This window comes from Atractosteus spatula, chromosome 5 (assembly GCF_055471065.1).
Source record: "Atractosteus spatula isolate fAtrSpa1 chromosome 5, fAtrSpa1.hap1, whole genome shotgun sequence".
Lineage (NCBI taxonomy): Eukaryota > Metazoa > Chordata > Actinopteri > Semionotiformes > Lepisosteidae > Atractosteus > Atractosteus spatula.
Window position 1 is genome coordinate 59652804 of NC_142710.1, and position 16255 is coordinate 59669058.

Consider the following 16255-nt stretch of genomic DNA (forward strand, 5'->3'; position numbering starts at 1 on the left):
TTGTACCAGTACATCCAGTGTTCCGATTTGCTAACTCAGGAATGAATACTTTACAACGCAGTTGAGGGCAGGGGAAGTGACGCTGGTGTGAACAAATTATACGTTTTAGAGAAAGATGAGACAGGAATATGCGAATGCAAATACCTTGTATCTCTGAGACCCTAGCCGAATACCAAACAATATTCTGTCTCACTATACTGCTTGATGCCAGTTTTCAAAACGGATTGTTGTTTATCATGTGGCAAGTACGCACCTAGAAAAATTAAAGTAACGTCTTATGCAATTTTTTACGAAGACAAAACATTCCTGGTGTTTAAGTAAATAAGTAGGAGCATTTGAACAGTTAACTCTAAAACGCATTAGACAGAATTTTAAACTGAAAATCATAGTTTTTATTATGCTCCATTGATTCAAATGTACAATTTTACATTAGTTTAATATAAAATGTATACATTCCTTGTCAAGACTTATTTGTCCATTAACCACAGCCACAAAAATATCCATGTAACAACCACAGCAATAAAATGGAGGACAAAGTAAATAGACCTCAGAACAGAAATAATTTAAAACACTTAAAACAACAAGTCAGAAACAACACAACCATTAAGAGCACATAGAAATAGCATATGAAACCAAGGAGTGTTCCAGTAGACAACAGAAACATCATATTATATGTTCTGTGCCATCCCCAAATCATAACTGCTATGAAACATATACAAGCATACCAAAACATGATACCTGCTTTTAAACACTAAACCTGATCTTCTTTTGTTCAGGAGCAATGTATTTAAAAAATAACAGAAAAAAATCTTCAACAGATAAATCTGAACGTTTTAAAAACACCTTTAGTTCTGTAAGGCAGGTGTTGAAAATCCCAATCTTGGAAAGCCTCTGCCCGTTTCATCTCATAAATCACCCTAAAAAGTGAGTTTTTAAAGTTTGGAACACCTGTAAGTTATTAATCAAATAAGGTCATGGTTTGCTCAATGAAGAGAGCACCGGTTCCTCAGGACTAAGGTATATTCATATTGTCAGATGATCTTAAATCACTAATTTAATACTTCTCCTGTTTAATTAATCACAAATGCTTCCAAATCTTTGGGAACTGCTTTTTTAATGGGTACGACTAGGTTGTAGGTTATTTGCCAAAATTGAATTGAGGCTTTCCGAGACCGGGGTTGGAGTCTTATGCTGTAAGGCTTCAAGTAGTTCAGACATGTGCTTAAAGGCTCTCCCAATGTGATTTTATTTAGCACCAAGTAAAATTGCCTTTTTATATTCCACTCCAAACGTGTTTTGTCATTTTTATGTGCCCTGAGTAACTATATGAAACAATGCCATTATGTTTCAAGTTTTTGATTAGCAAAGGGATGTCCAGCCCTGGTCCTGGAGGAATTAGCAGGCATTCTAGGTCTATTGAAAGCACCAGCAACTGAAGAGCAGGGACAAGTTATCAAATTGGTCTGAGTAAACCAATAATGAGCTGATTTACATTGTTAAAAGCTGAGTTAGAACGAAAACCTGTAGACACACTGGCTCTCCAGGATCAGATCTGTGAATCAGCAGAAACTGTCCCTTAGGAAACAGGACCATATACAGTATAGTTTAAAGAACATTTTTAACTGTTTGCCTTTTTGTAACTAATTATTACTAGGACTTCATAATACCTCTTGTCAACAGTATTGTGTTTCCCCAGCCTCTTCTACACCTGTGTTTATCGCATGTTTCTCTACTGCTGCTTTCTGTGCCGAGCATTTTGAGTGATTTGGGCTGTTAGTCAAGCCCTTTTGGGATTTTTAGTAAGTCAGTTTTAATTAAATCTTTAATTAACTGAACATTTTTTTGTGTAAAATAGCTTAAATATTTTTAACCCATTTTTAACCTTTTTTTCCAGTCTTAGAGTTTCTCTTATCAGCCTTGTCTTAGTTTATATCCACGGTAGCCTCTTTCACAGTTTTATAACCAAATAAATAGAACCTCACAATCTCGTGCTTTGTAAAAAATGTACCGTTCTACTGATTTTAATTCAACTGTTTTTACTCTGTACTCATATCCATCTTTACGACCATTTCTGTAGACTTCTCTGCAATGTATACTGTATCTAGTATGACTAGATGAGCATACTGATTTCAATTTCTATCCTAAAATCCATTCGAATTTATGTTTAAATATGTCTCAGTTACACATTGCCATATATTTAAAAATAAACAGAAATACCCTCCTCTTTCAACACATGCCTCAATATATTTTCCATGTTTCGTATTGCCGTATTTGTACAGTATATCTATTTCCCCAACTGTCCCACTGTATTGACGTGTAGATTCTATGAAGGTCAGCACAGTTTCCCAGGTTTAGGATGCGAGCCAAGGGTGTCTCAGGCACTGGACTGCCGTGGCTCTTTGCTCTGGGCTGAACGCCAACATGCAGAGCAGAAAATCTGCAAACAGGGCAGCTTCCTTCAGGCCTAAGTGGTATTTCTCTACCAGGACCTCATATATCCCCCAAGGCCGCAGCACTTGAATTCGCCGGAGATCACCTGGGACACAAAGCAGAACAAGGTAAATCACACTGTCTGTGCCAATAGCTGCCTCTCCAGCAGGGGGTCATGTTCACGCCAGCTGAGCTGTTGCCTGTGTAAGCGAACCAACAATCGCCTTATGATTTTCATGATTTGGAGCCCCTGACAGAAGCCAGCCATAAAACTCAAACGAGTCTCCTTGGTTAGGATTCGAGACCTCAGGTGTAAACCAAGACACACAGAAACTGATTTAGTTTCTCCCAGTATTTTTGCAAGTAAGCAAGTGAAAATCAAAAGATACAGAATTTGTGCTACTGCTGAGTATTACTCAAAGAGTTTAAATTACATTAAATAACGCAAAACAATTGCCTACCGAAAAGATTTATTCAGGCCTAATTTACTAGCTATAATTGATGTGTTTATTACGTGCAGTTAAAAAAAGTAACTAAAATGTAAGTTTACCTTTTAGAATAATGATGGTATAAGGATAGACTATGGACTATGGATGGTCCAGTTTTAGAGTTTTATGCATTTTGATGAGTGTACAGTGTCCTATCTGACCTTTTTGCACCATTTTATTTTCCCATTTAGCTCCTGTTGCCTTACCTTTATAGGTAAAATATTCCCTGGAGTATTTGCCAGACAGGGCTACCCGTGCTGGGATTTTTCCCAGGAGTTCTATGATATGAGCAAGGTGATCTGCAAGCAAGAGGAAGACAAAGAGAAAACAATGCCAAGGAATCTCCCACTCTCCAGTTTCTAATACAGCACATCTGTCAGTGCTTCTCTGTTTACCTTCCTCCATTGAGTATGTTTTCCCAGCTCGTGGTTCAAACAAGGAGTCCCCAGTCACCAGCTCAAAAGCCTGTAATCATAGTCACTTGGTGAAATAGTTGTTCTCAAAAACACTGCACATTGACAAGTGCCAGCGATTTATCTCGGCACCGAGTCTGAGTAACACTGTGTGCACCGTAAAATAACAGCAGGTAACAAGTGATATAGCGACAAAGGCAGCGAACAGGCACAGAGCTAGATTGAGCTGGCAGATGACGGGGAAGGTGAAAATGTAGGCTGCAGGAGATCCAAGCAAGAGCTCAGAAGTGGTTCTCTCCAGGTGGCACGACAGAGCCTATGAGAGAAGAGCAGGTCATTCTTACCATACAGGCTGTGCTCCAGATGTCCGCAGGAGGACCGTAGTCAGAGCCAATCAAAACTTCCAGCGAGCGATACTGCCGAGTCTGGATTTTATCGGAAAAATGCTTGTACTGGACATTTAAGGAAAAAGAAATGAGTACTAATTAGGAGGGATTAATAAAGTATAGCTTGACTTAACCATATCTCATGAAGTGTAGGTAATACACATGACTCCTGTCATGTTTTATAATAAGAGCATTGGAAAGGTTTTGAATGAGAGGAGGTCTTTTGGCTCTTTCAAGTTGTTTTGGTAGCTAATTGATTGCAGCACGTGAAACATTTCAGAAATTCAGCAGCAGGGCTCGGTAATGTGTTTAAATTAATATCCCTTATCTTTTTGTGTCTCTAATTTTTAGTCCTAAACGCTCCCACTCTTAATTTGCTCTTGAGATTTCAACTACCATTTTCACAACTGAACTTCAAGTTGCCACACCTTAGAGGACTTATGATATTTCAATTACTTTTTTTCCAGTCTTATTTCTTCATCCAACTATCCATCCATATTCTAAGTGCTTTATCCAGTACAGTTTCATGGAGCAACTGGAGCCCCCATCCCCTATCCCAGCAAGCAGCTGGGAGGATAGGAAGGATACACCCTGGATGGGTTGTCTGAGATCACAGGGCACATAGCATTTTTTTTACTTATATGGAAAGGTTTGAGCCCTGACTATTTTCATTCATCAGTCATGTTTTTTATTAGAAGAAAAATAGCACATACCACCCAGCAGGAGCTACCCAGATCTGCAATTTTTACTTTTATCTCTTCAGCTGTTACAGACTTCGGGTCAGACTGCAGGTTGTCACAGTGGTCCACATCTGGGGAAGAAGGAGGTAAACAGCTCAGGAAGTACAGAAACTCTCCATGTCACTGACAAGGATTTGCGTTTTTGTCTCACTGGTGGAAGAGGAAGAGGGTCACTGAGATTTGGAATACAGAGCAGATGAAGGATTCCACCATTAATCATTACTCCTGAAAATAATGAAAATTATTTCTCAAATGCTCATTTTCATAACTAAGTGAAAATAAAAAAAAGGAAGGGGAAAGGTTTAGGATCCCCTGTCATTTCACTAAATTCTGTATCCGTAGTGCACATTGGAAGCTATAATCTATAGATCCCTTTTTCAGATGCCAGCAATGACAATTTTGTTTGTGAGCTCTCAGAGATGGCATACTATTGGCAGAGCACCACCAAATTATTATAAAAGGCATTGGGTTGGTGCTCAAGTGTCACTCTGTCAAGCAAAATAAGATTCATAAATTAGATTCGTACTATATGAAACTGGTATTTTTGTGATGCATGCTAGATCCTTCTTCAAGCAACATTTTGTTGTGCATTAAATTTTATTTTGTACCCTTTCACGTAAACATGTTGACTGCAATGAAACTTATATTTTCATTTATTATGGTCACTCTTATTTTTAAAAGGAGATGCCATTTAGCGTAGAGAAAGAACCATTTACATTGTAAGGATGTGATATCCTCACATCCTCCATTTCTGAACTATCTTTGTGGAGATATTTTCTCCCCACATGGAAAGTGATACATGCTGGCCCCTCCCACGGACACATACAAACTGTACTGAAGCAGATCTGTTCAGTCCCTACTGTATTTAACACTGGTTTGGGAAACCTCGGTTTCCTGGTAGTCACTGCCACTACATTGATGTTACAATATTTCAAAGACAAGCAGCTACAGTACTACTATACCTGCTTGGTCCATTCTCTTGTATTCATGTAACTTGTATTGTACAGCTCCCTCTCCTGACTGCTTTGTGCACTGCTCACCTATGCACAGCAGAATATTCTCTGGCTTGATGTCAGTGTGGATGATTTTACACTGGGTATGGAGGTAATCCAGTCCTTGAAGAACCTTCAAGGAAGACAGGTTAAATTTCAGTAGACTGAAATTTAAAATAACCTAACATTTAAAATGACCCAATTACACATATGTTTGTCGTGATCAATCCTTGTCAATCCAAAAAAACAAAGGTAAATCGACATTTTTTTTTCTCCAAGAGATCTGTTTGTGCTTCTTTTACTAGTTCTGTTATATCTAACATGAATAATTCTTATGTAGCAAAAGAAAAATATAATCTTTTAAAGTTAAAATAGCTTCAAAATAATTAAATATCTTAACATGTCCCCTGGAATACCTGTTCAATTAAGTTCAATCTAATAAGTACACCTTTTATTATTGCCTACCATTTTTTACACTCAGTAAAAATGAAATTTTTCTGATGACATATTTATATTTATTTCTTTTTCTACCTCCAGTTAGGTCTTGCCTATGGGCTGTCAGCCTGGGTGTGTGGATTTCAGGATTGAAGGATAATGAATGCTTGTTTTGAGCTCTTAAACAATTTATGATTTTAAATAGCCTGTAAGGTTAAAAAAATCAGAGTTTCTTTTTAAGATTTAAGCAAAAGAAAAATAAATTGTTAAATTATGCCAGTTGAAAGGGGTGTACTGTAAGCTTAATGAAAAGGAAACCTCCAAGCATTTTGTTGATGGACTGACAGATTTGTAATGGTCATAATATTCACCCTTTCATTTCTCACCTGTCGAATGATAGATTTCACCCATGACAATGGAAGACCAAGAGAAGTGTAGTCCATCATCCAGCTGTGGAGGTTCTGCCCCAGTAATTCAAATACCAGGCACATGTCTGACCTTTTCAGTTAAGGGCATTTTTGGAAACGGGGCTGTAGTCAGATTATCTATTGGCTAAACATCTCAGGTTTGCCAAATGTCTTAAAATAAATTCACAACTTGAAAAAATGGTTAAAAGAGTTAAAAGTTCTATCCAACTAGTCTATCACCCTTATCTCATTTTATTCCATGGAATAGACTTCCCTGGTTCTACAGCAGAGATACTACTGAATCCGAAGACACAAGGTTTTAAATCAAGGACACCAATATCTCCAAAACTGTAGCAGTGAAGTAGATAGATAGATAGATAGATACTTTATTGATCCCGTGAGGGAAATTGCAGTGCAACAGCAGCTTAACACACACAACACAGCCACAGTGTAACGAATTATATAATAATAGTATAATACATACAATACAATACAAGAGTTACTCACAGTCCGGACGCACAAGAACAAACTAGAACAGAACAGTACACAGAAAATCGTATCACACTCATATCACACATATGAATATAAATATAGATGTAACTATAGATATAAATATAAATGTATTGCACAGGTCCCTGGCATATATTGCACAAAAAGTGGTTGTAAACGGGAAAAAGAAAAAGAAAAAGAAAGAGAACAGATGTAGCAGTAGATGTGTAGATGCGTTTAGTCCAGAAACAGGTCACTGTCGATGTTGCCTCTGCCAAGACGCAAGGTGGATGCGTTGTACAGTCTTATGGCAGACGGCAAGAATGACCTCCTGTAGCGCTCCCTGTCGCACCGTGGATGAATCAGTCTATTGCGGAACGTGCTCTTCATTCCTGCCAGCCTGTCAAAGAGGGGATGGGAGAAGTTGTCCATGATGGCCTCTAGTTTGGACCTCATTCTCCTCTCAGCCACTACCTCCAAGGAGTCCAGGTCAAACCCAATGACAGAGCTTGCTCTCCTGATGAGCTTGTTCAGCCTTTTGGAATCTACTGCTCTAATCCCAGAGCCCCAGCACACCACTGCGTAGAAAATGGTACTCGCTACCACCGACTGATAGAACATGTGTAGCATCTTACTACACACATTGAAGGACCTGAGCCTCCTCAAGAAGTAGAGTCGGCTCTGTCCCTTCTTATAGATGGCCTCGATGTTCTTAGACCATTCCAGTCTATCGTCGATGTGCACTCCCAGGTACTTGTACGAGTCCACCATCTCCACGCCACTCCCATGGATGTAGACAGGAGTAGGTTTGACCTTTTTCCTCCTGAAATCTACCACCAGTTCCTTTGTCTTCGTCACATTCAGTTCCAAGTGGTTCACCCCACACCACTCCACAAAGCTGCTGACCAGTCCTCTGTACTCCTCCTCCTGCTCACCCTTGATACATCCCACAATTGCAGAGTCATCTGAGAACTTCTGCAGGTGGCATGACTTTGAGTTGTACTTAAAGTCCGAAGTATAGAGGGTGAAGAGGAATGGAGAAAGAACTGTCCCTTGAGGTGCCCCTGTGTTACTCACTACCTGTTCAGACACACAGTTCTGAAGTCTCACAGACTGTGGTCTGCCTGTCAGGTAGTCAGTGATCCACGAGGTCGTGGAGGCATCGACTTGCATCTCCTCCAGCTTCCTCCTTAGAAGTAAGGGCTGGATGGTATTGAAGGCACTGGAGAAGTCGAAAAACATGATCCTTACAGTGTTGCCAGCCCTGTCCAGGTGTGAGTAGGCCCTTTGCAGCATGTAGATGATCGCATCCTCCACACCAACACTGGGCTGGTAGGCAAACTGTAGGGTGTCCAGTGATGAGCTGACCAGGGGTCTCAGGTGGGATAAGACCAGCCTCTCCAGTGTCTTCATGATGTGAGAAGTCAGTGCAACTGGTCTGTAGTCGTTGAGGACAGAGGGGCGCCCTTTCTTTGGTACCGGGACCAGGCATGATGTCTTCCAGAGCACCGGGACTCTTTCCAAGCGCAGGCTCAGGTTGAACAGTCGCTGGAGCACTCCGCTCAGCTGATCAGCACAGGCCCTCAGAACTCTGGGGCAGATGTTATCTGGTCCTGTGGCCTTACCCTCGTGCAGCCTCTTCAGCTCCTTCTTCACCTGGTCAGCTGTGATGGTCAGCCTGGCCTGGGGGATGGTGCTCATACTGCTTTCAGTGCTGCAGGTGTTAATGGCGGAGGTGTTGGAGAGTGGCAGCTGTGGGGGATGGGTGGGTGAGTAGCCGTCGGGGGTTGTGGCTGTAGGCGGCCATGTTTGTGGGGGGATGGAGGAGGTATTGGGCAGTCGCAGCTGTGAAGGGTTAGGGAGCGTGTGGCAGTGGGGGGATGGGTGTTGCACCACAGAGGACCCAGAATCAAACCTGTTAAAGAACTGGTTCAACTCGTTGGCCATCTCCAGGTTCCCTTCTGTTGCACCCCCAGCCTGTTTGAAGCCAGTGATCTCTCTCATGCTGCTCCATACATCTCTCACCCTATTCCTTTGCAGCTTGTCCTCTATCTTCTTTCTGTATGCGTCCTTGCTCTCTCTTAACTTCTGCTTTAGCTCCCTCTGTACACGCTTGACCTCTTCCTTATCTCCCCTCCTAAAGGCTCTCTTCTAAAGTACAACCTAACCTACTCCCAAAAATTTACAACAAACAAAATGGCCATCCTAAATGTATTCATTTTTTCTGTATTCCATTTTCTTTCTATATTTCAACAACGCCTTTTAGACATTTTTTAGAAAACATTTATTCAATGTAGCAAACCATGAACCTTGCAATACTCTTCTTCATATAGGTGTGTTCTCAGAGCTGTTGGCCAATGGTAGTACTGGTCATCATAATTCTCCTTCATAATTAAAGGATACGGATTCCGTTTTTCCCCACAAGTCTGAAGTCATCCAGCAGCTCAACAATGCATTCACCGTAGGGATGCTTCTTCATGGAGCCACAAGTCTGAGAACACAAAAGAAATGCAATAAAATTAGAACACAAGCAAAATTAAATACACTAAAGTGGTGTTTGTTTTTATTTTAACTAAATTCGGTTTAACTGGCATCCTGCCCAGTGTGTTATCCTTGTGCCTGTTGCCTGCCTGGATATGCTCTGGCTCCCCTGCTGCCCTGGATGGGATGGAGAGTTCAGAAAATGATAAATTTAGAATATTATTATACAGTATACTGCCAACTGTGTGGGCTGTGAACTTGCAGTATTACCAGTAAGAACCCCATTAAGTCCATTGTTTAATTACTAATTATTGCTGTACTATAGGCTTGTGGTGTGAAGATACTGTATAACCTGGCAGAGCAGGTGCATCGCCTTCATCTCTGCAATACTCAGACTATCGTTGTAACCTAAATTGATTAGCAAGCACTGGTTCAAACTTAAGATACAAAAAATAGGATCGGTGAAACTTAAGTTGACAAATGAAAAAAGAACGGCTTACACATCGCAACAACGCCAGCTCGTCCTGCGCGGCTTGTGTGAAATTGGCTCCGCTCTTTGACACTTTCACAGCCACAACTCTCTTCTTACTGAGAGAAAATTCAGCATAATGATTGCACAATTCACTGTGTAAAAAGCCTTTATAAAATAATAACACGTTTCAGTGGAACCGCAGTAGAAGTTCAGTAAGGTTATTCCGTGGCAAATCAATTTGGCTGTTTCATTCCATTACAAAATGTTTATTTTGTTACTTTTGTAATACCAGAAAGGATCTATGAAAAAATAAAGATATCATATTCATTTCTAAAATTGTATTTTTTAAATTTCCTCTTAATTTAGTCGACAATTTCTTCTCCGATATTTTTGTGCCTATTTCATTTGTCCCTGAATATGAGACGGTCTTCTTATCTGGTCGATTTTTTGGGGTACTATTCAACAATCTCCAAGCCTATCATGATGTGTCAATGCGGAGCACAAAACACCTGCAGACTGATGACATACTGTAGGTCCAGGCAGAGCCACACAGTGGAAAAGTAGCCCCATCCGAGTTTCCTCAGCACTTGGTATCTTCTGTTAAAAGTGTCCCCTATCTTCACGGGATGGTAACCTCCTACAGAGAAAAGAGGAACACAAAGGAATTAAACTCCAGAAGGGAAATCAATCATGTGGAAGGAAAGTCAAATTCTATAGAGACCAATGGAATCCAACAGCTGTCCATGCCAATGTATGGTTGTGTAGCCAGTTCCTGATAACTGACTGGCCTCCCCACAAGCAAGCTTAAAGCCAAGATGAGGGAATTGAAAGGAAAACGTGTTCCATCCGAGCTAATCTATTGTAAGTAGATGCCTCCTCAGAAGATCCATTAAGCAAATGGGATTATGCTGTTAAACAGTATCAACAGCTGAAAGTAGCTCAGAAAAGCTGCTGACCTGTCAGATGCCAATTTCAAATGCTCTCCCCGACGGACGTTTTTCTATGGAGAGGTGTCAAGAAAACCTGGCTATCAGAATGCATATCTAGAATTTCCCTTTTTACAAGTGGGTCGCTAGTTACGTTTAATTCAGGCCTACAAAGTTCTGAAGTGGCCTGCGAGCCTGCAGCAATATCAGCTGAGAGCCATGTCAGTCCTCACTGTTTTACTCTTCTGATTTGCTACAGGAGCTGTAAGGAGAGAAGATGGGGTTGATCATATTCTACAAATGCGCTTACAGCTATTCTTCTTTGTTTCTTAACTAGTACGACTAAGAAATATGTGATTCCAGGTAGTCAAAAAGGCTTAGTCAAAACAACCATATTTTAAAGATAAAAAGGAAATATACTGCACTGGTGTCCTTGCACAAGAAGAATCACCTCCCCAACTTACACACTCCGACAGCTGCGTCTCTTGGTGGAAATTTTGAAAATGAAGACTTTTTATCACCTAGGTACAGTACTATGAGAAGCTACGCAATTTTACTTGTCTCTTTCTTCAAGCTGAAACGCCTATGACATACCATAACAATATTCACTGGGATCTTCTTGCTTCTTGGTTTCAGCTGTTTCTAGGTCCAGCAGCTTCTCAATGTAATTCCAACTGTGTGACACATTTAGATTGGCTGGCACTGAAGAAACTGGATGTCTGCAAAAAGGTGCATTGTTATTAGAATGAATGATTAATTACATGGAAATTTAATCTTTGTAATCAAAAGCCTTTGATTCTGTGGTTATGGACCAATTATGAATTATTCATGTAACTGCTTTACCATAGTATTAATCTTCATGACACTCACCTGAAAAGATTGTGAATCAATTGCAAAAAGCACCATGCAAAAGAAGTCAAGATTGTGGTCTGGTATATATGCAGGGTTAATTTACTGACCATTACTGATCACAGAAGTTAAAGGTCACTTCTGTGTCACAGAGGTGGTACATTGCTGTGGGTTGGCTGTTTTAACACCCTTATTTCTTACAGCCAACGAGGCAAGACAAAATGGGACTTCAGGACCTTGCTCAGGACTTGGTGCTCAGGTGTAGCAGTTACACAGTCATACAGGATATTGCTTGTGGTCTTGTAATTTGTTTCTTCTGAGGCTGGTGGGTATCTCCGCAGGCTTTCCTAATATTTATTTTAAAAATAGTGACCTTTTCTTCCTATAAAAATATCCCAAAATGTGATACAGAGAAAGAACAGACTTAGTCAAGATAAAAGGAGTTAAATAAGCATAATCACTTATAGAAATGTCATGGAAAAGATGGAAGTGGCAACCTTTGATCCAGTTAATCTGATATCATGAATATAGAGACACATCACACGCTCTACCATCCTGTTGTTGCTGTGTGCAGTTCAGTCATTCTTTTTCATTATTTTCAATATGAATGATATGTATTATGTGGTGTCCAGATACAGAAGCATCTGCACACAGCACACACTGTAGCTCCCCTGTCCCTGGACTGTACAGAGTGACCTGAGCCGTTTGCAACTTTTTATCCTGGATTAGAATACTGGCTGAAAGAGCTGCATCTGCAAATCTAAAACTGTACTATGCACTGCCTTCCAAGAACACACATGTCAATATTAGAATGTTACATGCACTAAATATATGAATTTATACTGTTCACAAATGTTTTGAAATGACTGTCTTTTCCCAATTGTTCTTGCACTCAAAATCATTACTCTTTTTGAAAACAGTCAAAGCATTTGATCAGATTTACTGGTACATCAAAGCAACTAGAACAGAACCATGCTTTTTGAGAATTAAACACTCCTGCAGAGCACTGCACACATAAATGTAGTGTTATACCTGTATAAGGTTCTGCCTGCAATAAAAACCAACAGTGAAGCCAATTGAAAGGACTTCAATTCAGTATCCAGACTGCGAACTGTAACCAAGCAAGTTGTTGCACAGTTAAACAGGATATGGGAAATGTGCAAATTGAGTCACCTTGAAGTCAGAAGCTAAAAGTACTTTTAATCTCAGAAGTAACCTTCTCAATCAACATTAGGAGTATGTTTGGGTTTTTTTCTTTGGAAAACATGGGAGAGGGGTGCCAGGAAACAATGTAGACAAAGATGACTCCAACACCAAAAAAGAAAAATTATGACCCTAATAGACATTGATATGAGATACCATCTGGCAATGCCATATTCTGACACTTCATTTGCATTCCAGAGCATTTTATTGCATAAACACAGCAAAATGCTTTTATCCAGCAGTAAATCTAGTTATGACATGCCAGTTAAGATTTTTTTTAAAGTAAAAACATTACTTGCTAAAAACAATCCCAAAGAATTGAAGTGACAAATATCAGAAGGTGTAGTTAAACCACTTCTCATAGGAACTAGTTAGAAACACACTGTGTGTCTGGTTGCTTGGCGACAGGAGCAAAATGATCTGAAACAGAAGCAATCCTTTAAAAATAAAACTCCGACCTTAAGAGAACCATAAGGAGTTGAAAAGTATGGCATGATCAGTTTTACAACAATTTTTGTTGCGTGATTTTTTTACCCATTTCAAGCATGGGTTATCCCCACCTAATGACCCAACTTGGTATTTGTTTTCTGACTGCAATGCTTGAAAGAGTTAAACAAGACACCCAAAGCTGCATTCCTGATATTACCAGGGCCTGAGCTTTTTGGAAGCTGTACAAAAACTAAAAGCCCTAAATCATTGGCCTCAGCTTCGAAGTCACATACCACTCTAGCGCTGCAGAAGCACTGCACCTAAAGACTTTACGAAGGGATTGCAAGCTCATTAAGTCCGTGTTCTCAGACATACTCACGGGTTCAGAGACACTTGCAGTTGTGTTGAAGCCTGAGGCTGAAAGCATTGCATGTCTACTAATCTTCTCTTTCTGCTTCTGGAAGTATTCTCCACACTGACTTCGGCTAGTCAGCCTTGTGGGTGCTGTCAGGAAAAGCAATGGGGGCAGGACCAGACTGGGATATCCTCTGCTTTAACTCTGTCCTAAATAATGAGAGGATATTTGAGAGAGGAAGGACAGCTGATCTGGATTGGTTTACTCATGGTGTTGGGGATTTAGAGAGCATTAACCCTTTCTGCCTAATGGCATGGATTCATTTCAAACTCTAAGTATGTAAAGCTATGAAGTCTAGTGTCAAAACAGTTTTGCTGCATACACATAAACCTGTATCTAAATATCCCTATTTCTGAGACGGGATAGGATTTCTGGCTTGAACTTTTGGAGTCAACAGTGCGACAAGTCTGTGTAATGGACATCAAACTTAATGATGTAATGTAATGAGTTGTAATAAAGTAGAGAGTGTAATGAGAAAAAATTGTAATACAGACTTGATAAAAGGTAACCAAATCTAAACACAATATTTTAAACAAGAACCTACTGTTTTATTACATTTTTAATCTTGATTCCCTTGATTTAAATTCAGCATTTGGTACTTTGGAGGAAAGTATTCTATTGGCCTTTTTGTAATCATTTTCCAGTAGAGACAACAAGCCATCAATAAAGACATCTAAATATTTTTCAAAGGTTGCTTCTCAAATTAGCTATACTAACCATGACTAGTGTTTTAGAGACCAGAACACCCATTAAATAATACTGTACATTTTAGTAAGCTTTACAATCTATGTTATTTAGAGGCACAAGAGATAATCAATGCCAGAAATAAGACAAATTAAAGTTTCTGGTTAACAGCAATTGGTGAGCTTAATGTCATTTTGTACATAAGAACAAGGCAGCAAGGGTGCCATTAAATTTCCATGCCCTCTATCAGGAATGTAAACCGGCTGGGAAGGAATGAATCAAGGCCAGGCATCACACTTCACAGCAGCCCAAGAATGCAGCCTGTTAAAAATATCGCCACCCGATCTGTTAAGGCTGCCCTCATCCACGATTGTTATAATTCGCTCTTGTCAACACTCCGCTGGCACAGTGTTCAGTAGACACATATCGAAGGAAAAGCAAATGTCCTCATCAACCCCTTGATGAGGCTGAGGATAGGATGCAATACCTAACAGTTGAACCACGACACAATTCCTGGATTTCATCGGATACCAATGCGCTTACTTCAACACACCAAGATCACACTAGGAGGAAATGACAGCTCGTTTTTTAAAAAAATGCCTTGATGGTGTACTTTGACACATAGACGTTGAAAAAAGCCTTTCTAATAAAAGCAGGCCATTCTCAGAGATTCGTAGCTTCTGAATCTGTGGCCAGCCAAGCTGAGGTTCAGAGAATGGAAACAATTCTAAAGGCACTGGCTCTATTCATAGGGGAAGGCTGTGCGGGTAGGTCCCAGCAGCAAATGGCCAGTATTTGGCTCTGAGAGGGAATTTGCAACCATGAGTGTAGGATCGCTTCTCTATCAGCAAAATAACATTTCCACAGCTATGTGAGTGCACCAGGTAAACAGAAACCTGCCTATGAATACGAAAATAATTAATCATTTATAAGATGCCTTCATCCAAAGTATCTTATAGAGGATAAGCAGTAAAAGAATGCAATTAAAAACTGCTGTTTCTCTGGGTTACCCTAATGAAGGTTTACCACTGTTACCCTGTTCTTTACCTAATTTCACTGTTTTCAAGTTCTTATTCTAAACATTTACTTTGCATTGGTTTCTTAGAGTTTAAATTGTCCTTTGCATAATTCCGTGTGCTTCATCATGAAAACTTTACTTAGCTTTTCTTTTATCATGGTGAGGCACTTCTATGTTTTATAGTATTATTTACATTTTAGCTTTAACTGGAAGCCTCCTTAACAATCCTGTTCATTATCCCTCACCAACTAGACTCATTTGAGAACTGCCTTAATATAAATCATTAATATAAATCACAAAAATGTGCTCTCTGATCTTCCTATAGATGCTCTTAACAGTCTTTTGTTCATTAGACAGACAAATACTTAATGGGAAAAAAACATGCTAGAATGTTTCCAAAACTTAATTTTTGAAGCCGATTGTCATGAAGAACACGAAGAAAACAGTTTGAAACTGCAATGAAAATACATTTGACAAATATAAGCAACAAGGGAATTAATTTTAAGGGAGATCTTACAAAACAGTGTTTAGAAAACATAAACAACTTTGAGTCATTATGTTCAGCTTTGGAAATGAAATCACAATTTAGTAGAAAGGTTGCCAGCATTTTATTGAAAAGTTGAAGATTTCTTAGTCATAGTTATATCTTAATATTATTTTTCAGCTCATTTATACAGTATAAAAAGTTTACACCTTTAAAAGCTGGAGAGATCAGATGTACCTCTTGTTTTGAATGAAGTAATCCTTTGGGGATTTGTGGCACAGCAGACTATGGCATAAAATGGCATAAAAGCAGCCTGTCAGATGTTATGAAACTGCAACTTCGTGAGTGTGTCTGAAGTTGACAGGTACGGTATTCCCAACTTGTAAAATTCACCTTTGGAGGAGGAAAACAACTAGGATGACTAGTCAAAAAAATCATTTGCACAAAAAAAGGCTAATAAATATGGAAAGTCTGACGTTTTAGAAATAATACAAAAGGCCTTGTTCTTTTTACT

At 39.6% G+C, this 16255-nt stretch overlaps 1 protein-coding gene across 1 annotated transcript; it reads right to left on the reverse strand.

The window, feature by feature from the left end:
- Positions 1-375: 375 nt before the first annotated feature.
- Positions 376-13679, reverse strand: LOC148835368 (SRSF protein kinase 3). Its single transcript, XM_088917319.1, has 11 exons — positions 13520-13679; positions 11254-11378; positions 10262-10370; positions 9762-9849; positions 9184-9271; positions 6271-6377; positions 5420-5582; positions 4431-4528; positions 3676-3783; positions 3125-3383; positions 376-2536 (listed from the first exon to the last, which is right to left on the reverse strand). The coding sequence occupies exons 1-11, from the start codon at positions 13570-13572 to the stop codon at positions 2352-2354; spliced, it is 1383 nt and encodes a 460-aa protein (XP_088773445.1). The 5' UTR covers positions 13573-13679; the 3' UTR covers positions 376-2351.
- Between the last annotated feature and the right edge of the window lie 2576 nt (positions 13680-16255).

Bases quoted from the DNA above. Each gene is read 5' to 3' on its own strand.
- LOC148835368 (XM_088917319.1), bottom strand. From the start codon at position 13,572: ATGCAATGCTTTCAGCCTCAGGCTTCAACACAACTGCAAGTGTCTCTG. The intron at 3,784-4,430 runs GTATGTGCTATT...TTAAATGTCCAG, and splicing joins TGGGTAGCTCCTGCTGGGTG to TACAAGCATTTTTCCGATAA. The intron at 2,537-3,124 runs GTAAGGCAACAG...TTTGTGTCCCAG, and splicing joins GGAATATTTTACCTATAAAG to GTGATCTCCGGCGAATTCAA.